The 27,285-nt window shown below is 38.1% G+C and overlaps 1 protein-coding gene across 2 annotated transcripts in view; it reads left to right on the top strand.

Moving 5' to 3' along the window:
* LOC150075149 (uncharacterized) overlaps positions 1-27,285 on the top strand; it is a 231,786-nt gene that overhangs the window by 73,586 nt on the left and 130,915 nt on the right. The window contains exon 1 of one of the 2 annotated variants that reach the window (XM_090388738.1): positions 12,243-13,260. The exons of the other annotated variant lie outside the window; for it this stretch is intronic. Coding sequence (XP_090244864.1) covers positions 12,477-13,260 — 784 coding nt within the window. The 5' untranslated portion in view covers positions 12,243-12,476. Of the gene's footprint in view, positions 1-12,242; positions 13,261-27,285 lie in introns of those variants that run through there. 2 annotated transcript variants of the gene reach the window in all.

Below are 27,285 nucleotides of genomic sequence, written 5' to 3'. Positions count from 1 at the left end.
CTGGGTTATGCCCTCACCATCTTTGGGTGTGTCTTTCCATCCATTACAATAATCGTCCCACTGCATTATTCTGCCAGAGCTTTCCCTGTCACCAGCTGCAGATGAGCTCTGGTAGTTCTTTAACCCCAACTGCGAATGTTTTCAAATCGCGCAAGATCTAAAAATCGATATGTCTGCTTTGAGGGGAAAAAAATGAAGAGGAAAAAAATTGGAGTTCCAAAAAATTAGAGAATAATCACCTCAGTCAGAAGAGAAAAAAAACAGGACAAAGAAACTCGCACTGTCTTTGATATCAATTTTACACTTTGTCCTCCCACTGACTATAATAATTATTTTATAATTAACCTGATAATAATTAACTACATCTTTAAAAATTGCTGATAACTAGCGGTGTCATTTAGACATTGGTAATAATTAAAACATATTTTTATCTCTTTTTTAATGATTAAAGTGTTTTAATTCTCTGCATTCGAAACAGGAGACGGACGACCTTCGCTTTTTTAGCCGAAATTTACGGACGCAGGGGGTGTGTGGGTTTTCTTCTGTCACGGATGATTCCGTAGTCAAGTAGTGCGTGTAAGAAACTGGAGGTCTGACTTAAGTAATTAAGAGATTTATGGCATTTCACCTTGGCATGTTCACCTGCCTCCACTTGCTAATGATGGAAAAGGGAAAGGGGGGAGGCGAGCAACAGCTAAAAGTGGATCCGTCATTTGCCCTGTTTACGCAGTGAATCACTGTCTTCAAGAGGGGTGGGGGGGGGGTGCCTCGGATGGATGCATTTATTACGGAGAAAAGTTGATCGCACGCGCCCATCGGCTGCAAAAACGAGAAATGCGAGGAGTTACCGCTGGATGAAAAGCCTCCCGAAGGCTCAACGCGGTCATAAATTTCCCGCCGGAGAAGCTACGGACTGAAGCGGTGTAATGGACCGAGCGCGAGCTGTGTGTGAACGGAGGGGGGAGTTAAAAAGGGGATGGCATCGATTTTTTTTAGCATTTACTGAGTGAAGGAAAAATAAGAATTGGACAATTTGCAGATACTGCATAGAGTACGTCAGGGAAGCTCAGTGGCGCCCTCTCACTATCAGAAACTGGACCTTAATAAATAATTAATATTATTTATTAATTATTGATTATATATATATATAAAATATAATCATTTATTTTTTATTTATAAAAAAATATTAATTATTTTATATACATATACATAATTTATTATTTATATATATAATAAATAATTAATAAATTATTTACAAATAAAAAATAATTATATTTATTAATTTATATATATAATCAATAATTATTTATTAAGGTCCAATTATTGTTTATTTATTTAATAATAAATAAACATAATAAACATAAACAAATTTATTTAATAATAAATAAACATAAAAATTGGACCTTAATAAATAATTACTATTATTTATTAATTTTTGATTATATATATAAATTAATAAATATAATTATTTATTTTTATTTATGAATAATTTATTAATTATTTATTATATATATAAACAAATAATTATTAATTTATAAATAATTTATTATTTATTTAATAAATAAACATAATAATAATAATTTACGTCAGGTGAGCTCAGTGGCGCCCTCTCACTGTCAGAAGCTTGATCTTAATACATAATTAATGTATAATATTAATAATTCATAATAATACATTTTAGAAATAAATAAATGAAATAAACGTAATTTATGTTTGTAATCATCAAATGCCACTTAAACTGCTTCAATAATGGAAGTTTTTAACTTTTCTAAGGGAAATTTCGAACTGAAATCTTAAATGATAATTTTGTACCTGTTCTTTTACAAATATTACGATTATTAGACAACGACAGTTGTTGGTTTAATCACTCAGTTAATTAAATGCATTAATCTATTAGCTAACTAATTATTTCACGAAGTCGTTTAGTACCAACAAGCTGTTGGACATAATGATGTCTTTTGTGTATTGGCGACTGTAGTTCCGGCTTATTCGCAAAAGTTATTACCACTCACTAATAGAGACAGTTGGGACTGATACTGCACGAACAGGTGCAGTCTAATGAATTTGGCATCCCCTGGGGAGGGAAGGAGATGTGTGTCGCCCGATATCAGAAATGCGGAGGTGATTAATGATCCAAGCTAACACTTTACCCTCGAATAATCGTCATTGGCGACACCTCTCTGGTTCTAATTGCAAGCTACACGATTGCCCTTCAATTTCGATTCTTCTGATGCCCTTTTTCGCTAAAAAGAGATCGGAAGACTTTCCCAATCAGTTTTGAATCATTGATGGAAGATGATTCTCGAGTTCAATTTATATCTTTCACTAATCTTCAGAAAAAATCTGCGGTTATGTATATTTTTGAGTTCATCTCTAGCTTTTTAAGTTGAACATCTCTGACATTTCGCTGCTTAAGAGTCACCAACCACGTGAGGCTTAACAAACTAAGTTCCTTTAGAAACGTTCAGTATTGTCCCATCAGGTGCTTTCCATCAGTCCCCAAGAGTACAAAAGCATTGATTCCATTGGTGGTGACTGCTTGTGGCATGTCTTCAATACTAATGCAGTTCTGGGGGGAAAAAACTGGTTTGTCGAGAATTTTTCGTTTCTTTGGGGTATTAAACGAATTCAGAGATTCTAAGGGGCCATTGTAGCAACAGAAACATCTGCGCTGCCTCCCATATTCTACTACAATTCACCAAAAATCTTTTCTTAGAAAGCTCCCTTAGAATTCAACTGCATTTTTATTACCTGTTCATGAGCGCCCTCTATGAAATAGATTTCTTTCTTTTATCTGAAATCGGGACTCATTAGTATCAACGTGTTCGTCTTTTTGCGCGGAAATATTCTCAGCATTTCCGGACTTGTCCAACTTCGTCATGTACGCCCCCCCCCCCACAAATATTGACCAAAATTTCCAATGCACAAAACCAGTGCCTTGTTGTCTTTAACAAATCCACGAGCGTCGCCAATTTCTATGTCTGAATTTACCGAGCCGTGGCTTTGTTCTGTGGCACGCAATCGGATAACATGGGCGTCTGCCTGCACGTGACCACGCCTTCAAGAGGAAATGCTTTCGTTTTTCCCCCCGATCGATTGGAAAGAAAAGAGGGCAGTGGAATAAGGTCGGTTTGGGTACGAATGCTTCCTTCAGACAACGGCCAGATTTTTTGGCAAAGTCAGCCGCGATCTGTACATCGGCGTAGTCAACTACGATCCCCCCTCCCCCCCACTAATCAGAACGGATCGGCGTAGGTGGGACAGGTCATTCCAAGATGGTTCTTTCTGTTGATTTTGTCAAGGTGACGAGGTCTGATGACCTGACACAGATCTACTACGCATTTTAAAACGCGATTTATCTTCGGCGAAGACCGCAGTGAGCCTGACCTCTGTACCCACGACGTAATGTGGCAAAGGGTGGGACGTGATATGCGTGCCAGACTCGCGTTCTAACTACGTAGTTAAGCAACAAGAAATAAACACCTAATTTTAGAGAGTAATGTATTATACACACGCACGAAGGGAAGTGCTGGAAAAATGGACAAACCCGGGCGTTCGTAATGGGGAAAAGCGGGGTGAACTCACTTCGTAGTTAACCCAATAAAAAGACAATGGCAGATTTGTCAGGCGATGTGTAGCGAACGCTTAGAGTGACCTCGCCGTAACTAATAGTCTTGAAGGGTGTGCGTTACTGGAAGCCACGCAGATGAAAAAAGGAAGAAGTTTTCCAGTGGAGCCAACCTAACTTTAATAGTCAAACGAGAATCCTTCACGTTTCGCAATGGAAACTGCGCATGCTCTAATTAACTGGAATTGCCTGCAGCGTTAATGATTGTTTCACATACTGTCTGCTAAACTTATCCCTGCTCTTTTGCAATTTTACTTTTCTGATTCGGTTTTTCCCTCAGCCATTCCTTTTTTTCTCCGTTTTCCGTTTTTAATTTTCCAGTTTTCTGTATTTAACTTTATTTTGTGTCCGATTTTCTATAGCTTCTAATTTTCTGTATTTCAATCTATTTTGTGTTTTAGTTTTTTATGTTTAGCTTTATTTTTTCCCCCGATTTTCTGCAGTTTCCACTTTTCCAGTATTCTGAATTTCTTTCTATTTTGTGTTTTCCAGTTTACCATTTTTATTTTCCATTTTTCTATATTTAGCTTTATTTTGTTTCCAATTTTTTGTTTCTATAGTTTCCAGTTTTCTGTATTTCATTCTGTTTTGTGTTTTCCTGTTTTACATTCCCCCCCCGTTTTCCACTTTTCCATTTTTTATTTTCCCGTTTTCCATCTTTAACTTTATTTTGTTTCCAATTCCGCTTTTATACAGTTTCAACTTTTCTAGTTTTCTGAATTTCATTATATTTTTCTGTTTCCCAGTTTTCCATTTTTTCCATTTTTCTATGTTAGTTTTATTTTATTTCCAGTTTTCTTTATTCCATTCTGTTTTCTAAATTTAACTTTTTTGTTTCCAATTCCGATTTTCTAAAGTTTCAACTTTTCCAGTTTTTTTTATTTTATATTTTCCAGTTTTCTATATTTAGCTTTATTTTGTTTCAAATTTTCCATATTTCATTTATTTTCTTTCCAGTTTTTTACTAGTGTATATTTATTTCTATTTTATTTTTAAGTTTATTTCCCCAATTTTAATTTTTATTTTCCTGTTTTGTGTATTTCATTCTATTTTGGGTTTTACACTTTTCTATATTTAATTTTATTTTGTTTCTGATTTTCTACAGTTTCTACTTTTCCGGTATTCTGAATTTTTCTATTTTGTGTTTTTCCAGTTTTCCATTTTTAGTCTCCAGTTTTCTATATTTAGCTTTATTTTGTTTCTGATTTTCTGTATTTCATTGTGTTTTGTGTTTTCAATTTTCCCCCCAGTTTTCCACCTTTTTATTTTCCCGTTTTCTATCTTTAACTTTATTTTGTTTCCAATTCCACATTTCTACTTTCAACTTTTCCAGATTTCTGCATTTCATTATATTTTCTGTTTTCCAGTTTTCCATTCTTCTATATTTAGCTTTATTTTGGTTTCCAATTTTCCGAATTTCTATAGTTTACAGTTTTCTGTATTCTATTCTATTTTGTGTTTTCCAGTTTTCCATTTTTAGTCTCCAGTTTTCTATATTTAGCTTTATTTTGTTTCCAATTTTTTGTTTCTATAGTTTCCAGTTTTCTGTATTTCATTCTGTTTTGTGTTTTCAATTTTCTCCCCAGTTTTCCACTTTTCCACCTTTTATTTTCCCGTTTTCTATCTTTAACTTTATTTTGCTTCCAATTCCACATTTCTACTTTCAACTTTTCCAGATTTCAGCATTTCATTATATTTTCTATATTTAGTTTTATTTGGTTTCCAATTTTCCGAATTTCTGTAGTTTACAGTTTTCTGTATTCTATTCTATTTTGTGTTTTCCAGTTTTCTGTATTCTATTCTATTTTGTGTTTTCAGTTTTCTGTATTCTATTCTATTTTGTGTTTTCCAGTTTTCTATATTTAACTTTATTTTGTTTCCAATTCCGATTTTCTACAGTTTCAACTTTTCCAGTTTTCCAGTTTTCTATATTTAGCTTTATTTTGTTTCCAATTTTCCAGTTTTCTATGTTTCATTTTCTTTCCAGTTTGTTTACTAGTGTCTATTTATTTCTATTTTATTTCCCCTATTTTAATTTTTCTGTGTTTCATTTGTAAATTGTCATTTTATATTTCTCTTTTTTTCGCCTTTCCCCTTCTGTTATTCCTTTTCTCAAATTTTCATTTCCATTCTTTTTGTCCTTCTTACACTCCTACTCTGTTTTTCTTTCTGAATTTTTTATCCACATTTTCCCTCTGTTAGCACACGTGACCTTGATGCCCTCCTTACAAGCCATCTTCTTGGAACGCGCCTTACTGTCTGGCCCTGTCTTTCTCTCAACCAATCAATCATTCCTCGAACATCGAAGATCTTTTCTCACAACGCCAATTCCATCATACTCTCTAATCGATGTACCAACATTTCCAACTATTTTTATCGCTGCGTAGTCTTGACCCTAAAAGCAAAGATATCCTTCTCCCACCTGGAATACTTCATAACAAGAAACACACCACAACCACTTAAGAGCATAATATTGATAAACTTTTATAAGACAAAACCAAGGGATATGAAATAAAAAAAAAAATAAAAATAGTTGGACTTCAGTGCGTCCAGTAGGGGGCGCACCGATATTATCCTCCAATTTTCGGCTCTAGTTGCTATGATTTATAAACTTTGTCAGTTTCTTTACTCGTAAAATGGGAAGTCGTTGGGTTGATTCCATTATATGAAGGGGGGGGGGGAGGATATACCTATTAGGGTGAAGAATGTTCGAGTTGTCAAAGATTTTTTTCTTTCTTTTTGGCACTGTCTCGCGCTCAGAGGAGATATCCCTAATCGGCAATGCTAGTTTATAAAAATATACGCGCTGAAGTCGAGAGAATGGGTTGCCAAGCTATCAAAGACGCTGTGCTGTTTGAAGGATCCTTCCTAGTTGGAGTATTCGTCTTAAATTTATGGCCCGAATCTCTAACTACTTAATAGGTTTAAAGAAAGTGTCGCGACCACTGCGGTATTTATTGCATAAGTTTAAATTTTAATGGCTGCCATTTCTACCTGCTCGTGCGTGCGGGACATGTTAACGATCAGAATCTAGCGATCTCTCATCAACGCGGCTTTCCTTCCTCCTAAAGATTCCTCCACTTCAACAGAAAATATTAAAATAAACAGCGCGGCCGGATAGTTTAACAGTTTTTTCAATTATCAGCATCGAGACGTTTCGATAGAGATTGTGTGAAACCTTCATCAGGTGGGAAAAAAAGTTTAAAACTTCGTTTTGTGTTATCAGAGCGTTGGAAGTTGAACAATGGAGTCAATGTATCACGTGCTTGCATTGTTACAGCTAAACAGTTATTGCGAGTTCCGTCAGAATGTGTAAATTGTGCTGATGACGCACAGATATTGGTGAGCGCGTGGAAAGATTAATGCGTTAGTTACAGTTGTGACACTTGCCTCTTGCACAGTGTTGTTACAATTAATTGTTCGTCTGCCGCGAATGTGGACGCTTGTAAGTAAACAGCAGCCGTTTGACTTCTGCAGGAACGTGCAAGCGATTAACTATTGTGCTTTTACTACGCATGGCTAAGTTTCAATTGAGGAAAGATAAAACGCTTTGCACGTGCTTAAAGATAATTGCCCGATTTCATTTTCTTGGTTACTTATTATTTTCAGGGTAACGTTAGCTTTGGCCAACTTGTGCTCAATTAATATTATGGATATTTGCACAATAAGCAGACGAGCTAAAGAAAACGAATTGGATACTCGTGGATATTTTGCTCATCGCGCATGGGCGACTACCCGCTTTTGTAACCAGGCAACCATGAGATGAAATCATTGAGAAGTTTATGAGAGGATGTTCGCTCTTGTTTTATAAATAAGAACAAAGAGACTGTTTAGCAGCTGCAGCAGCCGATCTCGGCATAAACTGCACCGATGGTTCATTGGCCAGGCGTGCTGTCATTAAATGTCTTGTATGCTTATTTGCTTGTTTCGGAATACTGACAAGAGCAACAGATCTACTCAGTTTCCTGTTTAGTGACGTCATCATCATTATTATTTGTATGATTTTTTTCTCCTTATGGGATATTTTCCATCCCGCAACGGATACTGGTACCAGATGGTAGGGTGGTTGCCTATCCTTCAGGTGTTCAGGATCGTGGCTTTCTGGAGTTCTATGTAAGTGTTCTCTAGGAGGGTGATTGCTGCTAGGTCCTTTTGGGGTCATTGGCATTATTTCTAGGGAATAAACATAAATACATATAGTGCCTGTCACTCCAATTTTTCTATAACCTGAACCAGTCAGTGGGATAATACCACGCGCTGCTCGATTGAACACACGCCAGACCAATGTGCAATCGGCACATTTTATGTCGACAATTGGCTGTTTTAGCCATTAATTGTTCCTTGTAGGTTAACGCGACTTGTCTGATTTTAATGGATGATATTTTAAAATAATTAAACAAAAATTGATAGGTTCTCTAGGTTCGTGTAAGAAAAGTTCAAGCGTTCTAAACCTTTTCTTAGGCCCATCGATTTGGCTGTCGTCTTACGTGATTAATTTATTAAATTCTAACTTCTAGGAATTGGACTTCTTTCTTTTTCTTTTTCCATCATTGAAAAAAAAATCCAAGAATTTGAAGCCCCCCCCCCCTCGAACAGCCATAATGAACTCGCCTTTGTAGAAATAAATATCTATGGCCGTTAAGAATACACAAAAAATAATAAATAAAAGACAAATATAGTAAAGCATCATGGGAGAAACGCGGATGGATACAGAAAGTTAAATAATAAGTAGTAGAGAGAAATACATAAAGTTGTCAGTTTAAAGGAAAACAATTTACAGATGGAGTTCGAGTGTGGATCAAATAAGACTATTAATGTGGCTGTAGCGCAGATGATTGCGCCTGCGTAGAAGCAGTGAAGAAATAATGGTGTCAAGAGGAATACCATTAAGAAGTCAAATACCACAAGTAAAGAACTTCATTTTGATTCACGCGAGCATTAATTCTAATAAATGACGTAATTCATATTCAAATTTAAAATATCTTTCGCATTTGTTGCCTTCAAGTGTTTCTTCCAATCACAATTTATCTTTGCAAACGATTTCACGTGATTTACTTCTGGCGCGCCTCAAGCCTCGTGCCCAGATTGCAACTGACTGCAAATTTCATCGTTTGGTGGGCGCGAATTGCACGATGGGTAATTTATGTTTCTTCACTTGTCCACCATTAAATCAGTCTCGCCAATTCTGTTTACATTCTCCAGGAAATTATAAAAATGTTAAATTTAATTATATTCCGAAATTCATTTGAAAGGACAGTTCATTAATTACTAATTATCTTCTTTATTAATTCGTTAGAATTTAAATCATTTGCAGCGTTCGTTTTGTTAACGGATTTTGCGTTTTTAATTTTGCGCAGATTCTATCTTTTAATGAGAAACCGAACAGGAATTTATGAAAAGTTTGAAAAATATTTAAAAAAAAAAATCTGCTCTGGAGTAGTGTTGACTTAACTGTCTCATTCAGCTCTGCCTTTCATTTATGTCTGTATGCAAATTATTTAGCAAACTATTAGCGTTAATTGTTAGGACCAAACGAAAAACGACGTATGAATGATTAACTTAGTTGTTAATAAATTTTCAATTATTTTTTGCTTAACTACTGCCATCATAAATCTTTTGGCTAATTGCTAAACAGCAAAAGAGAAATGTAGTTCGTCTGTTAGGGAGTATCCAATGAATACGTGACATTTCGGCTGTGCTTGATGACGTCACAATGGACCATTGTCGAGTAGAAGATGCAGAAATGAGCATTTTTGTACTTTGAAGTCGGTTAATAGGATGACGCATTAATGGCGCTTTGCTCATTTAATTGAGAATATCCCCGCGCAAGAAGTATCTATAGAAATTGTGGCTTTATCAGCCGTTTCTATTGAGGGTGATCAGCAGAGCGTTGAAGACATTGTTCGGCGTAAGCAATCGATCAATAATCACTAACATTGGGCCTGTTTGCCTAAATTTGAAAGGGAGAGGCTCTTTCCCTTAATTAAATTCCAATATTTTCGTTTTTTTATGTATTACGGTTATTATGGCCAAAAAAAAAAAAAAAAAAAAGCAAGCCGTTGTATATTAAGGGAATGTCTTTTATCGGTTATGCAGTACTGGTGCTTTGTAAGTTCACGCGGTATCTGATAGACAGCCCAAATGACCATGGCTGATCATAAACTTGTCCTGGCTTGCTTGTTCAAGAGTCTGAATTAATGTTCTTGAGAACGTATGGTTGTTAATGGCATAGTTCTGGTTTTCTCCACTAGGTGTCATGGTGGCCCCAGTGATATGCTGTGGGCAGACTTAAGCAAACATATCCACTTTTTTAGGAAGTTTTATTATCTCTACTTCAGCGCCCCCTGATGGTGCAAACTGTAGCTACTGTATTTCCCATAATTCCAGGTTTTTTTTTTGTTTTTTTTTTTTGGTATTGGGAGCCTGAGTATCAAAAGTTAATTCTTAAATACCCAACTAAAACGCCCCCTGGTGGCATAAATTGTAACTACGGTTTTTATTTTGTATTGGGAGCCTGAATATCAAAATCTGGTTCTTAAATACTTAACTACAACGCCCCCTGGTGGTGTAAAGTAGAGCTACAATTCCCTCATAATTCCAGTATTTTTTTCCTTATTGGAAGCCTGAATATCAAAGCTGACTCTTAAGGATCCTTCCTCCTTGAGTTATTGCAGACAACAAATAGTCCATTTGGGGAACAAAGTTGTAAATACCTGAAAATGCATTTACTAATTACAGTCGAAGCTCTTTATAGCGACCCTTTATAACATCCTACGTGGTTAGTCCAGGCCAATTTCTCATTAACCTAATGCTATTTTATGAACAATCGATATAACGCCCTTCTGATATAACGATCGTTAAAAAAAGCTTCGACTCCTATTCCAAATAGGTGGCAATTAGGCGTTGGCAGTTGTAAAATACGCAGTTTTCCTTTGTGATTCTAAAATTTAAGCAATGATACGCCTTGTGGACGTCCACAGCTCATCACATGTTTATATATATGATAACAAGATGATAGTTTAACGGATATTATTAGGTGAATGACTTACAAGAACACATTTGCAGTTTAAATTTGCTAACTTTGTAAATGTTCAGTAATTTTAAATACACTGAAATTATTAACAAAGATTATTAAAGGTTAGAAAGAGATAATGCTGTACAGGCAAAGATTAAGGAGTATAGAAGTGAATAACTAATTCTGAGGATTCCCAATAGATGGAGAAATTATTGATCCTCAGTTAAAGGCTGTCCCAAGTGAAGCGGGGCCCCCCAATTTCGTAAAGAATTATCGCAACGTGTTTCTTGACCTACACATGGGAACTAACGAGACTTAATTAGGTTGCGATGATTAGCGTGGCTGTTTTAGAGAAAAGCGAATTAGCAGAGTGAAGACGCTCTTCATTATTCACAATGAACTCGGTCTGGATGCTGTTGCTTTTGTTGATAAAATTTATTTAATCGCGTTACCATTTTGATCGATCTGTTACCATCTTGCGCGCATTATTAATCCGGCCCGCTTTGTGTGGGTGTTGTTACCACAGAGGTGATTAAAGATTTGGCCAAAATAATTGATCACCAACGCGACAAAGACAGAGAAGTTCAATAAGGGATTTTCACGAAGAGGTTCAGTGGAGAAGATTACCGTTTTTCGTATTAAAATAAACGTCAAATGTAGGATATTTTCAGTTTCCCCTATAGGAGGCGCTGCTTTCATCGAGTCCTACTTAAAGCTGGGACAATTTTGATGAATGTCATAACTCGGAAGATGCTTTGAATAATTTATCGCGTCTCTAATCTCTATTGATCCCTTTTGGACTGTGTAATGTGAGTGCATTTGCAGCTCTTCATTAACCCTAAACCTCACGCTAGATGCACGAAGAGAGTGACGTCATCATTCTTCCTAAATGCGTTAAAATATAAATTTCAGAGAACACACGCCGTGCCATCAGCGCCCTCTGTCGGCAGTACGTTAAACTACAGTTTTAAATTGCAAAAAAAAAAAAAAGTTTGCCTGTCTGTTCATTGACTATATTTCACGAAAATAATAAATAAATTAATTAATTAATTAAGAAGAGTGATAGAAATTAAAACTAATATTTGTTTCAATAAATGCAGTTTATTTCTGAGTTAGGTTTTCGGAATTCCTCTGCTCGAATTAGGAAAACTGACAGAGAGAGGGATTGAGGAACTTCTTTTACTCTCTTATTTTTGCACGCGCTATTAGCCGCCCCCCCTTCCCCCCGTTTAGAAGTGATCGGTGACAGACGTAGTTCATCGTATGCAGAGAACTACCGGTACAGTAGACGTACAATCCCCCCCTCCCTCCCCTCCCCCACCCGTACAAGTGTTCGAGGGATCTGCACTATCTCGGGTGTGGCAAGGGACGTAAATAAAGAGGGGAGGGGGAGGGAATAAATTTCTCGATCTTAACGATGACCTCCTCGAAGCCGTGACTACTCTCGGCGAGTCTTATCCAAACATTAATCTGCGAGCAGAAAGTTCTTGGGGCGCCGCTGACACTATCGTTCCGAATCGTTATCCTCGCCTGTACGTGGGCTCTCCGTCGCATGCGCTGTCGCGGTTTTCGTTTCGTTTGCGCGGTACGGTGGGAAAGGAACAGTCCTCGTGGCCCTCGTGCTCAGTGCCTCATTCTAGCGCCTGTCAGAAATGTAAACATCTTCGGTGCATGGACAGGGAACTCGCGTCTGCACCCAGGGGCGGCCCGAACTTCGTGATGGGGTCACTGTGATCCGGGGAGAGGGAAGGGGTGGTTCGGCGGCAATGGGCTACCGCAAAAGGATCCAGCCGCGCGACCAACCAGCTGTGCGGAATCGTACAAACGTCTCCTATGGCGGACTCGCAGAGGGGTCGAGACGGTGGCAGGTCAAAGGTTCCGCCGGGCAGCCACATCAAAGACGGCGTGGTTCTGAGGGTAGGCACGAGCGCCAAGAAGCGAACACGGGGCTCGCTGTACCCTTTGCTGCCCGTGGCTCACACCTATCCGTCTAGGCGTCGACACTCGGTTCAGGACTCGTCCAAAGAGGGCGGCCGACGAAGCAAGAGGAAAGTGTCGTGTCCCGATGAGGACCTCCGAAGGACCAGAAGGGCGCAGCGGAGGCGGGGGAGTAGCGTTGCTGGGTCGTCGGACAGCGAGGGTCGAACTTTACCTCGACGACCACTCAGGGAGATTAGGGAGCGGCAAGACAGGTTTTCTCGTGGCTCGAGCGTGAGCAGCAGCCGGAAATCATCTCACACGGACGAAGAGTACCCCCGGTACCACCGTCATCACCACCACCACCACCGGCACCACCGTTGCCGACACTCCATGTCCACCACCACCAACGAGTCCGAGTCGGCCCCGGTCCAGAGAAGTCGGCACAGCAGCAGCAGTGCCGCGTCCACTGCAGCCGTAGCAAACTGGGAACCCCACCAGGAGAGCAAAGGGGAAGCTCTGCCCCCAATCCCGGCGGGGACCACCGACGAGGAGGCCGAGAAAGAACTGGAGAGCGGAGAAACTCGGTCGCAAAGGATCGTCAGTTTGGTGGTGATGTCCGTGGCTTCCTTCATCCTCCTGATGTGTGTGGTGCTCGTGGCAGTGACCTTACGGATGACCCCGACAATCGATGAAATGGGTGAGTACAAAACGGTTTCTGTTTTTACCTTAGTCCTAAGAACTTCCTTTTGGCTCTTCTTGTTGTCCCATTTTTTGAACCACCAGTGTAGTTATTCCGAAGTGGTGGCTTCCTGTTGCCACGCAAGTTGTTCTTTCAATCTTTGCCTCTCATCAAAATGCTCGAAAATAAAATCCAACATCCAGAAGCCTTTAATCTAAGAAAAACAAATTTTATACAGAAGATGAGTTCCAAGGCGAGTTGTCGAAATAGTAGCCCCCTTTAGACTTCAGTGAACGGAAAATTTGTAACCATTTTCGTCTTTCGTTAAACCGTATACGTTTTCCAGAGTACCCGGAACAAAACGCCACTCATCACCACAAACCGACTAAACTGCGCTAATCATTAATTGAATTTACTCGATCTAATTTTAAATACTCCATACTTAATGGGCGCGCAGGTGCTGTAGAGAATTAGGCTTAAAAAATAGAAGCGACTTTGATTACATTTTATACATTGTGGAAGTTTAAGAATAAGTCCTCTAGAATTAGAATCTCGGATGAAATCTCTTTCTTATTTATAGACATCGCACCTTTCTCTTCTCACGGTAGGTGGCTGCGCGTTAGGCTGCAGCTTTTCTCTTTAATTAAGTTGGATCCCACTTAACTCTCTTGTTCTATTCATGGCGTCAATAGCTGAGGAGATCGTCGTCTTGTTGGTAATTAGCCAAAGCGGCACAGATTTGTGGCTCGATGAACGCCAGCAATTGGGAAGAGAGGCGTCTCTGGCATCTCGTTCGATAGACGTCTTGATTTCCCCCTTCTTAAGACATCGAAAGCCTCAGAACGATTTGGAAGATAAAACTTCACTTTTAATAGTCGCCTTTTTTTTTTTAAAGAGACTCCAAAAAGATCGTTGTTGGTAAGTGGTAAAAGCCTTGGCCTTCCACAATTGTTGCTTACAATATCCTAAAGAAATACTGCTGGAATTCAGAATATTACCTTTCTGGCTACGTCACAACTTTGGCTTTTTGTTGTTGTGTTAAGAGAAGGCAAGCCTCTGGGCAGACCATTATGGCCACATACGAATGCGTTGGATTCCTTATCTCAAACTTATGTCCACAGGCTCTTCTTATAGCGCCCCTTAACTTTTTTTTAATGTCTGGTTGAAGTTTTATTGCATCTCCTTTGGCACTACCTTTCTTTACGAGCTTGATATGCTTCAGGTATACTCCACTTGTGACATTCATAAAGGGTGTATATTCCGATAAGATGCTGGTGGGCATGGTGGAGATAAAAGAAGCAAGTTCAAGTACAACCGTTGGTTTTTATATAGACAAAACTCGGGATGAAATTCCAAAGAAATGGACGTTTATATTTACAAACGGATTTAATGGATTCGTCAAATTACATTTAACCATTGGATTTAATGAATTCTCAGTTGGGAAGACACCTTAAGTGGAGTTTTAGATTTCTTTGAGAACACTTCGTCTTCTACTGTTATTAAGATGCAAACGAATAGAATTTTCTCAGAAGAATTTCCATCTGCTCTAAAATGTAGCATCTGTTACCAAGCTACTTTGCAGGCAAAGACAATTTTATAGCTTTCTCAGTAACAAGTCTTCTCAGCCAAGATTTTGCAGTTTTAACATCTTTAAAGTCTTTTCTTAATTCGTTTCATTTTTCATTTAGAAGGAAGATTCCTACGTCTCCCGAGACAGACGACAAAATTCAATTTACGGAGATATGCGAGCTATTTGCGCGCAATTATAGGAGAGGACGCAAATGTTGGCTAGCGAGGAATGCTGGGTCCAAATGGCGTCATAAACTCCATGATCCGAATACATATCTTGGGAAATTTCTTCTCGTTTTCTGTTATACACTGACTCTGAGAATTTTTATGCAAGTTGGGAAGAAGTGGGAGGAGGGTTAATACGCTCTTGCTTTTAAGAACAGAATTATATATAAAAAAAAATATTTTCTAAGTAACTTTTAGATCTTCATCCTGGTACAAATAAAATATGTTCTTAAATCTCTGTTATCTGCGTTTTATAATGCTGCAGTTTTCCATCCTAGGATATTAAAAGAGGAAAATATGCGAGTTAGTACGGTAATTTGGGGAAATATGCGAGTTAGTACGGTAATTTGAAATTTGAAGAAAAACGCAGCGATATTATAAAATCTAGAGTCAGACTATTCCTCACCCTGCTGTGTTTAACTTTTTTTTTTTTTTGTTCAGCATCCCGATCCAACCGCCCCCTAGCGGTAGTTTATAGCAACTGACGATTATAAACCTTTATGAAAAGCATTAGAGAAGTTTTGTATTTTAACAAATGTAACATTGATTCAGAAGAATGTAAACGCTGTCTTACTGTATTCTTTCGTTTAAGAAGAGCTGCAGAAAACCAATCCAATATGTCTGTCAATGCTGAGAAACAGAAAGAAGTGTTTATATTTTAGAAGTCTGTGCACAAAAGCATGAGATCTTGTTTTACAACTACACACTTCTTATGCTGAACAATGAGTAGGTATCGGGTCACAGAAGGATGCCACAAATAGCATATTTTTTGTATATGGAAAGCCTTTTCAAAGGAATTCGTCCTGCTGAGTCTATTGAAGTGAAAAATTGATCTTGGCTTATCACCATTTGACATCCTTTTGTGTTGGGTGTGCTTCTTTCTTTCTTTTTTTTCTCTCTTTAAGAAATCCATCCATTTAGTTTAAAGACTTACCAGAGATATAAAGCCCTTTTCAGCGTATTGAACAACTAGCTGTTTAATATCAATAGAGATTAGCTGCAAGCTGAAAAACAAACATTCTGAGATGATTTGATTAATAGTTGCATTATAAGTTGCTGATTAAAAATAACTTTGCGTTGTTTTATAAAGTGTTTTGGGTTGTAAAAACTTAAACGAAGAATTTAAATTGTCCTAAAGATGCAAATAAGATTACCTTCATTGTAAATGAATGCACTCGCTTGCTGATGATGACCTACTCAATCTTAGCTGCTATAAAAGATAATTTCTAAACTTGATAATGGTTGAGGCCGACAGGTGTCGCTAGTGGTGTTAACAGCGTTAAGGACCACCAACTAATATTATTAACAGTAATTGCAGGATGCTTTTTGACGACAAATGACCCTAATTAAACAAGATAGCTTCTCGAGGACAAGAACGATCCACTCTGTCTTCAATGAGGAAAAGGAAATCTTAAGACAGTTATTGTCAAAATGGCTTCTGTTGAACCTATAGATCCTTGTAATAATGTCTCTTGTTTTCCATATTCCAGACGTGTGTTAAGCGCCAAGGCAGCTAAGGCCAGGAGGCGTTATTAGTGTCTATCAATTGCTCGTATTCTGTCGATTTTGCCTGTCTGCTGGACGAAAAACCCGAGTTCCCGGGAGCAGAAACCATGTAACCCTCGCCTGAGATCTACTAACCCATGTTCTGAAAAGTCCATAAAAATTCCTCGCATTATTGACGAAATTCGAACTCAGTCCTTTCCTACCCAGTGTGGACAGTACTTATATCCACGAGGGCCCATATGCCATATTCTGTTACAGTTATGGCGCAATATTGATGATGTCATGAGGTATACAGTGACTTTGACTGATAGCTGAAATTAATATCAAGAATTTCCTAATCTTTTTATAGCTCCTGAAATGTCTTTCTGCTACGTCCTTTAAAATACTGTTTTTTTTTTGTTCCTCCCCATTTGTCTAGATGCTGTAACTTTGCAATTAGATTGTCCGATCTGGCAGGATTCCGTCTTGGAATCAAGCCAGCTATCAAAAGTTATCCCAGACATCTCCACCAGGTTAAATAACACTAAAGCGACCCCATTTGCTGGTGTTTATTGCAGACATGATGTCTGTGCAAAGGGGACAGTATTTCATGAGGTCCCTTCTTTTCTAACGGATACCGGAATGCGCAGATGGCGACCATATTTTTATTATAATAATAATAACTCCTTCAATTGATGCTGTCATCATGATGGCTAACTATGTGGGCTATCAAAATTAATGAGGTAATCACGAGGTAGTCGTAACTTGTCCAAGAAGAACAGCACTGATCAAAATACTCTTAAAATTTGTCTAAGGTACAGATATTTACCAAAAATCCCTCCTTGTAATTCTTCACACACGTATTCCGGTAGAACTTTTACATATTTATGAACATGCTGAGCACTAAGTTCAGTGATGTTTTCCAATATAAATAATGCAAAGTTTATTTTTTTTATATGTATTTCCTTTTGCGTTTTATACTTTTCTCTTGGACTCAGCTAAGTGTTGTTGCAGCAGAAAATTGGAAATGAAACAAAACTTGGACTTATGCCTACGTGTATATTTATAGTCGGGGGGAAAGAAAAGGAGTTAGCATCGATCAATGCAAAGACAAATGACTTTTTCTGACACATGTAATAGATTCAGGCTTGGCCAGAAATATGGAAGCATGCTGTACAAGTGTGAAGAATTAGCGAGAGGATTGATGTAACGGAAAGTGGCGATGCGATAACCAGGATGCTCAGAGTTACGTAACTTTCCGATGACGCTTCCACTATCTAGAATTTTTATCCACTGAATAAATAATTACCCCCCCATTAATATTAATTTTCACTGGAACAACATAAGACAAGTTTGAATAATCCTCTGTGTACGTAGGTATTTGTATTATCTTGCCTGCGTGGTGGTTGTTTTTTTTTCAGTTTTCTCTTTACTTTTCCTGTTTTTGTTATTTTATTTATTTTCCCGGTTTTTTTTGTTTATTTTCCTGTTTTTTGTTGTTTTGCTTTGTTTGTTTTCCTCTTATTTTTCACTCTATATGTAAATTATATCGTTTCCTCTTTTATATATATGGCATATGGATATGATTATTCCTTTTATTTTGGTGTTTATCTTTCTACTGCTTTTTTAACTATTTTTGCCATTCTTTCCATCTCTTTCTATATTTATATCTCTCTCATTTCATCTCCGTTAGTATTTTTATCTCTGATCTCTTTTTTTTCTATCATCATGATTATTTTTTTCCAGTTTGTTTGTCTGCCTGCCAAATACGCGTCCCGATATTAATGCCATATTTTTCCAAACACAGGACTTTTGAAGTTGTTTGGTATGTTCTAATTTCAGACTTGTTCCTTCTGTGCTTGATCTCTTGCCAGCAATTTCAAACTTTCACTTCATTATTAATAAGCCTGGCCATAATCCAAATCCACTTCGTACAACACAGACAATTGAACTTCCTATGCGCATGGGAATGTTATGATCTAATATTCCTAAAGTAGAATGTCTGAAATTATCTTTTGGTCTCGGTAACATTTGTATTAAGAATCTGCAGATAAAAGAACCACTAGGTGGCAGTGATTACAGTGTACTGATGTGGGATTTACTTAAAGATTTAATTACCATCAGGGGTTAAGGAAAGGGTTTTTGCTTCCGCAAAAGTGAGTACAGTGGTCTCAGACAGTTTTTAAATTCTGTACAGTAGGATCAACTGATGATGTTACCAACAGCAAATTCTAAGTGGGAAGCATTCAAGGAATTAATCGTGGAAGCTACTAAAAGTTTCATACCTATTAAGAAATATTGTTCAAGGTTTCAGCCAAAATGGTTATCAAATGAACTAATGAGACTCGTAACAGAGAAGAAAAATGCATGGGATGCATATAAATTATCAAGCGACTCAGAAGCATATGGCAGATATAAACTAGTCTGTAATCAGGTCACAAAGGAGGTTAGGCAGGCGAAGGCAGATTACGAGAAATCCTTGGCAAAAGATGCTAAGAAAAACAGCAAGGATTTCTTTACTTATATAAACTCTAAAAGGAAGGGGTTGAATATGATTGGTCCACTTGACATCGATGGTTCGACTGTTGATGATCCTGCTCAGATAGCAAACAAACTCAATGAGTATTTTGCATCTACATTCACACATGAGGAGTTATTAAGGTTTGAAAATGGCAGAAGGTGAGGCAAAGTGGAGGAGAAATTGTTGAAGTTAAACATAAGAAAAGAACCTGGGGTGGATGGGATCTATCCAGTTATATTAAAGGAGGTGGCAAAGCAACTAAGCAAACCCTTAGCCATAATTATGAGAGCATCCTTGGATTCAGGGGTGGTCCCCACGGACTGTAGAAGTGCAAATGTATCCCCAATTCACAAAAGGGGATCGAAGGGTGACACGGGTAATTACAGACCACCCTGGTACAAATAAAATATGTTCTTAAATCTCTGTTATCTGCATTTTATAATGCTGCAGTTTTCCATCCTAGGATATTAGAAGAGGAAAATATGGGAGTTAGTACGGTAATTTGGGGAAAATATGCGAGTTAGTACGGTAATTTGGGGAAATATGCGAGTTAGTACGGTAATTTGGGGAAATATGCGAGTTAGTACGGTAATTTGGGGAAAATATGCGAGTTAGTACGGTAATTTGAAATTTGAAGAAAAACGCAGAGAAGAAAAACTTCTGTTCCTGGTAAAATAATGGAGACAATGGATAAAGATGCATTGCAGGATCATCTAGACAAGACTGCAGCAATAATTCACACACAGCATGGGTTTGTTAAGAGAAAATCTAATCTGACAAATTTGATAGGATATTATGATGTGGTTACAAAGGAACTGGATGCAAAAAATAATTTTGATATCATATACTTGGATTTCAGGAAAGCTTTTGACACTATTGCGCATGGAAGATTACTGTACAAATTGGAGCAGAATGGTATTAAGGGTAAGTTGCTACAATGGATAAAAGGACGGTTAAGTGGGAGAAGACAGAGGGTGGTAATCAATGGGTGCTGCTCTTCTTGGACTAATGTTATTAGTGGAGTCCCACAGGGTTCGGTGTTGGGTCCACTGTTGTTTTGTGTATTTATCAATGATATTGATGAAGGTATATCAGGCTTAATGTCGAAGTTTGCAGATGATACAAAGGTTGGCAGGGTTGTTAATGACCGTAATGGCAGTGTGCTACTGCAATATGATCTAGATAATTTTGGCAGATGGGCTAAGAAGTGGCAACTGAAGTTTAACCTTGACAAATGCAAAGTACTGCATATGGGTAGAAGTAACCCCTGAGAAACGTACCAACTGTGTGGTACTACACTTAAGGTGGTAGAAAATGAAAAAGACCTGGGAGTAATTGTGCAGGCAGATATGAAGTTTTCTGAGCAATGCACACATGCTGCCAGGGCAGGTCATGGGGTTTTGTCAATGATATACTTGATTTACTTGAGCGTGTACAGAGAAGGGCAACAAGATTGGTGACGGGAATGAAGGGATCCTCTTACCAAGAGAGGCTAAAGTTGTGCAAATTGCAGTGGCTGGAGACTAGGCACCTGCGCGGTGATCTGATTGAGGTGTATAAGGCCTTGAATGGGTTGAGCACGCTGAATTCTGATGGGATCCTTCCACTTGTTCAGATTACGAACCTAAGGGGGCATAAATTCAGATTAAGAAAGGACAGATGTAGAATAGATGTGCGGAAATTTGCCTTTAGCCAGCGGGTGGTTAATTGCTGGAACAAAACTTCCATCTGTCGTTGTGGAAGTTGATAGGTTGAATAAATTTAAGGAGGAACTGGACAGGCATTTGGAGGGAATGGTGTGATTTGTTTTTTTTTTGGCTGATGCTGCATAAGCTCATACACTTGCTTTCTTGCATCAAATGCCGCTACTACTACTACTACTACTACTACTACTGGCGCCTCCGTAGCCAGGCTTTGCAGGAGCAGCAGTGCGTAGCACACGCTTCTTGATTAGACCGGGGTTCGAGCCCGTCACCACCAACTACGGAGGACACGGAAAGGTTAGGGAATGACCACCGCATATCTCAGGAGCAATATGGCCTTAGTTGCTAATGCTCCTAAAAACCAAATAACGACTGCTACTACTACAATCCTTTGGAGATTATAGCATCAGATTGTCGAAATGGTTAAAAAAGATACATAAAGATATGGATTTTCATTTGATTTCTTTCACGGTCCCAACATTCATTGCGAATGTCCACTGTTTATCCAATAGGATTGTTTATTTACGTACATAATAAGTAAATAACTATTAAGTTATTGCTAGTTAATTGCTTTGACTTCTTTGCACATACCGAAACATTAATATTCACTTAACTCTTTGTTTCAGGCGGATTTTAATAAAAGTTGAAATGCAACACGTGTTTTACACTGTGTGAAAAATTAAACAAATAACACCTACCTCAAAATGCAGCATGCTGTCAACACTTTCGTGATGTAGTTTATTTATTTCTTCCTGGATTTCAATAACAAATAAAAGATGACACATTTCATATTTTTCTCTTCTTAGAATAAGCAAATAGTAAAAATTCATATATTTATTAAACTGATAACAAAAAAAGAGCTCACGAACCGAGAACATATCGTTTCAAAGCATCTGCCATCATATTCCCTTCATTACTCCAACCAGCGCACGGTACAAACATAATTTCCAGTACTTTGTAAAGTATAATTAAGAGAAAAAATTATTATTTTTTTAATTTTTTAAAAGCAAGTTTTCAAATATAAAAGTTCTAAATCTAGTTTTACAATTTATGGAATTTCGATTGAAAATTCTAGAAATAAATAGTTCTACAAGGATAGGTTGCAGCAAACAGGTTAATTTGTTTTAATACCGTTGGTTACATTTGGGGGGATGTGAATGGGTTGGGAGGAGATTACGTTTACATTGCTTAATATGCATGACATAATGTACTTAGGCATAATCATAGGCGTAACCATTTTAATACGCGGTGAAGTGTGCAGGTAATCGTGGTAATAGGGATGTGTAATAACCCCGTTGGGTACTCAGTTATAATCATGCAGATTATAATTGAAATACCTGAACGCAGTTTCTGTTTTTCTTATTTTCGCGTATATATACGAAATGTTTCACCTGAAAGGACTTCAAACTTTCAGTTAGATACAAACCTTGCAATATTGCCCTTCATGGCCATCAGTCATCATCATCATCAGCCATTTTCAATCCACTGCAGGATGAAGGCCTCTCCAGCAACTTTCCAGTTCCTTCTGTTTTGAGCACTGGCCATCCATTTACTACCCACAAACTCATGAATTTCATCTATCCATCTCCGCCTTTGTCTTCCAGGTTTTCTTCTAGCTCCTCTTGGGTACCATTCTGTTATTTTCTTAGTCCATCTGTCATCATGTCTTCGAGCTATGTGTCCTGCCCAAGACCATTTTAGTTCTTTAGTTTTGATAAGAATGTCCTTTACTTGAGTTTGCTGCCTAATCCATGTGTTTCTCTTCTTATCTAACAGTCTGATTCCCAATATAATTCGTTCCATTCTTCGGTATGTAGTTCTCAGCTTCTCTTCCATTCTTTTGGTGAGCCTCAAGTGTCACTTCCATAAGTCATGGTGGGGAGTATACATTGGTTTATTATTTTACGTTTCAGACAAACTGGGATATTGCTCTTCAGTATGTGACTATATTTCCTGAATGCTATCCATCCAAAATTTATTCTTCTCTTGACTTCCAGCCATTTATCATTATTACAGCTAATAACTTGTCCCAGATAAGTATATGACTCCACCTTTTCAATTACTGCTCCTTCAATCATTATTTCCCTTTCCGTGGGAATACTTGTTCATCATTACTTTTGTTTTAGCCATATTCATCTTTAGTCCAAAATCCATACTAACTGTGCATAACTGATTAAGATTTTCCTCTAATTCTTTGGAATCATGGCTTATGACCAATGTCATCTGCAAATCGTAAATGGTTTAGGTACTCTCCGTTCACATTGACTCCTTTCTGCGACCAGTCTAATATTCTGAAAGCTTCCTCAAGGGCAGCAGTAAATAGCTTCGGAGATATTGTGTCTCCTTGTCGAACTCCTTTCTCGATTTTAAATTTGCTACTGTCTTTGTCTAGTCTAATAAAGGATGTAGCACTCTCATATATTTTCTTCAAAATCATAATATATGGAGTATCTATGCCTTGTCTTTCCAGTGCCCGAAACATTGCCTTATGCTGTATGGAGTCAAATGCCTTTTCATAATCCACAAATGCCAGGCATAATGGTGTTTTATATTCATTTGCTTTCTCCATTAGCTGTGATATTACGTGAAGGTGATCCATAGTTGAGAATCCTGTCCTAAAGCCAGCTTGCTTTTCGGTTGATTCTCATCAAGTATTCTTTCTAATCTGTTAGTAATGACCCTTGTGAACAACTTGTAGATATGGGATAACAAGCTAATTGGTCTATAATTTCCAATTTCTGATTTATCTCCTTTCTTATGCAGCAAAACTATGATTGCATTATTCCACTGCTTAGGCATCACACCTTTTCTAATGCACTTTGTGAAGAGCCTTGCCAGTTTTTGTGTTATGTCTCTTCCTCCCAATTTTAACAACTCTACAGTAACTTCATCTTCCCCCGGGGCTTTCCGATTCTTCATTTTCTTCAATGCATGTTCTACCTCATCAGGAAGAATATCAGGTATGTCGTATGTGTTGCTACTTTGCAATACATGTTCCCCACTGCTGGTATCATTCCCTCGCTCCTTGTATAGTTCTCTATAGTAGTCTTCTGCTATTTGAATTATGCCTTCTCTGCTGTTTATAAGTACACCATTGCTTTTCTTCAGTTTCAGTATCATTTGTCTTTCTGTATTACTGCTCATGGCTGCTGATTTAAATCCTTTGTTTTCCCTTAATGCTTGTTCTACTTTTCTTGTGTTAAATCTTCTTATGTCCTCTCTGAGTCTCTTTCTAATGGCTTTGCATAACTCAGTATACTCAATTTTCTCCCTGTCAGTGTTTTTTTTGCTCTTCATTTGTCGTCTTTGGTTCATCATGACAAGTGTTTCTTGACTGATTTTTTTCTTCTGTGGATTTCCTTTTCCCTATAGGTTTCTTGGGCTTTATCACTTTCAGAAAGTTGTAATATTCCTCATCGATATCTTGGTCCTGAGCAGTCTGCAGAAGCTCAAACTTGTTCTTAAGTTTCAGTACATACTGCTTTTTCTCCTCTTCTGTTATCTCAAATACCTTTGTATTATTTACTCGAGTCAGTTTTTTCCTTTCCTTTCCTACATCTATATCAAGTGTACATCTTACCATTCTGTGATCACTTCCAACATTTACCTTATTCAGGACGGTAACATCATTCACAATATATCTTCTGTTAGTGAGGATGAAGTCGATTTCATTAGTTGTTAATCCATTTGGACTCTTCCATGTCCACTTTCTGTTCACCCTTTTCTTGAAAAAAGTGTTCATTACTGACATTCCTTGAGATTCTGCAAATTCCACAAGTCTTTCACCTCTTTTATTTCTTTCACCAATTCCAAAATTTCCTATAGTTCCTCTTTCTGCGCTGTTTTGCCTTTTTCCAACCTTAGCATTGAAGTCCCCCATAATAATAGTGTAGTGGGTTTTCTGCTCATCTAGAAGACTCTCAATTTCGGTGTACATGTCTTCAACCTCTTCATCATCGTGGCTCGATGTTGGTGCATAAATCATTACAATCTTTAGCTTGTACCGCTTAGAAATCTTGAGTATTAGTCTTGACACCCTTGGTGATGTCGGCGCCTCCGTAGCCAGGTGGGAAGGAGCAGCAGTGCGTAGCACACGCTTCTTGATTAAACCGCGGTTCGAGCCCGTCACCACCAAATACGGTGGATGCGGAAAGGTCAGGGAATGACCACCGCATATCCCGGAGCAATATGGCCTTAGTTGCTAATGCTCCTAAAAAGCAACTAACAACTTGGTGATGTCAATTCCAAAATGTTGTTTTTAAAATCTTTATGGACCAGAAACCCAACTCCACCTTCACTCCTTTCACTGTTTCCATTGGTGTACAGCAGATATCCACTTGATAAACTTATAAGTGATTCATTTCTTCTTCTTGTTTCAGCCAAACAAGAAGAAGAAATGATGGCCATCAGTACAATACATAAAACACAAATAATTTGACAAGAGCGCAAGTCCTAGAATGATGGTGCAGAATTCTGGCCAATGATAATTTTAGCAGTCATCATAAGACGTTTCACTCTAATCAGCGCAGGGAGCCATGAGTTTTTTTAAGGGAAAATGCCCATCAGTTGTCCTTAAAAATTCCCACGAAGTTTGTTGTTTATGGCACATTTTAAGAGCAAAAACTCAGCAGCGAAAAGTTGATTCGTTGTGCTAGGGGCAGCAGATGCCCATACCTCTGTAGCATATAAAAGTAAAAAGAATTCCATGGTTTTTAATATCCCATAGTTTTGACATCCGAAATATACTGCATATAAACAGCTTATCCATGCGATTACTGAACCAAAGATTAGGGTTTAACACAACTTCATTATCTGTCCATCACCTCTAATAATCTACCTAGTTATTTCTTAAATTTACTGGAATTGTCCCCTTACGGGTATTGTCTGATTGTCTGGGAAACAGTATAAATGCGATCAGCATTTCCCATTCAAAGCCTTAACCACTTCAATCAGGTCTCCTCGCAGGTGCTTCCAAGCACTGCAAATTGCAGAACCGAAGTCTAAGGTTTGTGTTCTTTACTAACCTGGTTGTTCTCTGCGCCTGTTCCAAGAAATCCACATCCTTCTTAAAATAAGCCTTCTAAACCTGTATGCAGTACTCAAGACGTGTCCTAACCTTATACAACGGTATAATCACTTCCTTATCCCTTTTAGCAAAATTCTTGTATATCATTGACAGAATTCCATGAGCTTTTCTAGCAGCCTGTCTGCACTGCTCAGAGAACACCATGTCGGGCTGTATAATTACCCGATCTCTTTCATTCGAGGTAATGGAGAACGAAATAACTTTGAGCGTGGTACCGCACAGTTTGTATGCTCATCTGGGATTACTGCTACCCATATGTCGTATCTTGCATATACCATTGCGAAATCTGAATTGCCACTTAGTCCATCTGCTTAATTCTTCTAGGTATTACTGCAGTGGTGTCTTGGTTCCCCGCATTGACCACCCTGCCAACCTTTATATCATTTTCAAACTATGCGTTCTAATACCTTTCGTGTTTGGGGTTTTCATAGAAGAAAGATCTTGGACAACAAGCTTGATATACCTTCATCAGTATCACGAATAAATATTGTTAATTGATATTGTAAACAGTCAGTGGCCCAGCACTGAAACCAGAGCAGAGGTGCTCCACTAATATTATATACCAAAAGAGCAGTGTCCATTGACAACCACTTTGTCTTCTCCCTCTCAACCACCCTTTTATCCATTGTAGCAACTTGCCCTTAGTGCCATACTGCTCCAATTTGTACAGCAGTCTTCCATGTGCAACAGTATCAAAAGCTTTCCTAAAATCCAAGCAGATGATATCAAAATCATTTTTCGCATCCATTTTCCTTGTCACTGCATCCTAGTATCAAATCAAATTGGTCAGAAAAGATCTCCCCAGAACCCAAGTACTCCAGCACGCAGCACTCAAGCCACACCCTTGAGTACTGCGTGCTGGAGACCTCATTTTAGGAAGGATGTAGAGCTGCTAGAACGAGTACAGAGAAGGACAACGAGATTGGTGAGGAGAACAAAGGGGTGCTCTTACCAGGAAAGGAAAATTGCAATGTCTGGAGACTTGAATGGGTTGAGCAGGCTCAATTCTGATGGGATTCTTCCTCTTGCTCAGACCACACACAATGAGAGGCAAAATTCAAATTGAGGAATGATGGTTGCAGAATACGTGTGTGGAAGTTTGCCTTTAGCCAGCGGGTGGTGGATTGCTGGAACAAACTTCCATCTGTTGTTGTGGAAGTTGATAGCTTAAATAAATCCAAAGAAGAGCTGGACAAAGAAGATGCTGCATAAGCTGGCTTTCTTGCAACATTTGACTCTGCTAGTGCTAAGTGATGTTATGCTGATTGCAAATAGGAATAAAATCTTCCAACAGTTTTTTTTCGAAATTTTTAAATTAAGTATTACTCTTCAGATAAAAGAACGTCTTTTCTGCAAGATAATTATGGTAAAACACTTTTGTTTTATGTACCTTCAATTTTATTCACTCATGACTTATCTGACTCTTTTCAAGAGTGTTTTGATTAACTCATCCA

The sequence above is a fragment of the Mastigoproctus giganteus genome, chromosome 14, assembly GCF_048544385.1.
Source record: "Mastigoproctus giganteus isolate SK-2022 chromosome 14, ASM4854438v1, whole genome shotgun sequence".
Lineage (NCBI taxonomy): Eukaryota > Metazoa > Arthropoda > Arachnida > Uropygi > Thelyphonidae > Mastigoproctus > Mastigoproctus giganteus.
The sequence above is the reverse complement of the archived record's forward strand: the minus strand, read 5'-3'. Positions and strand labels throughout refer to the sequence as shown.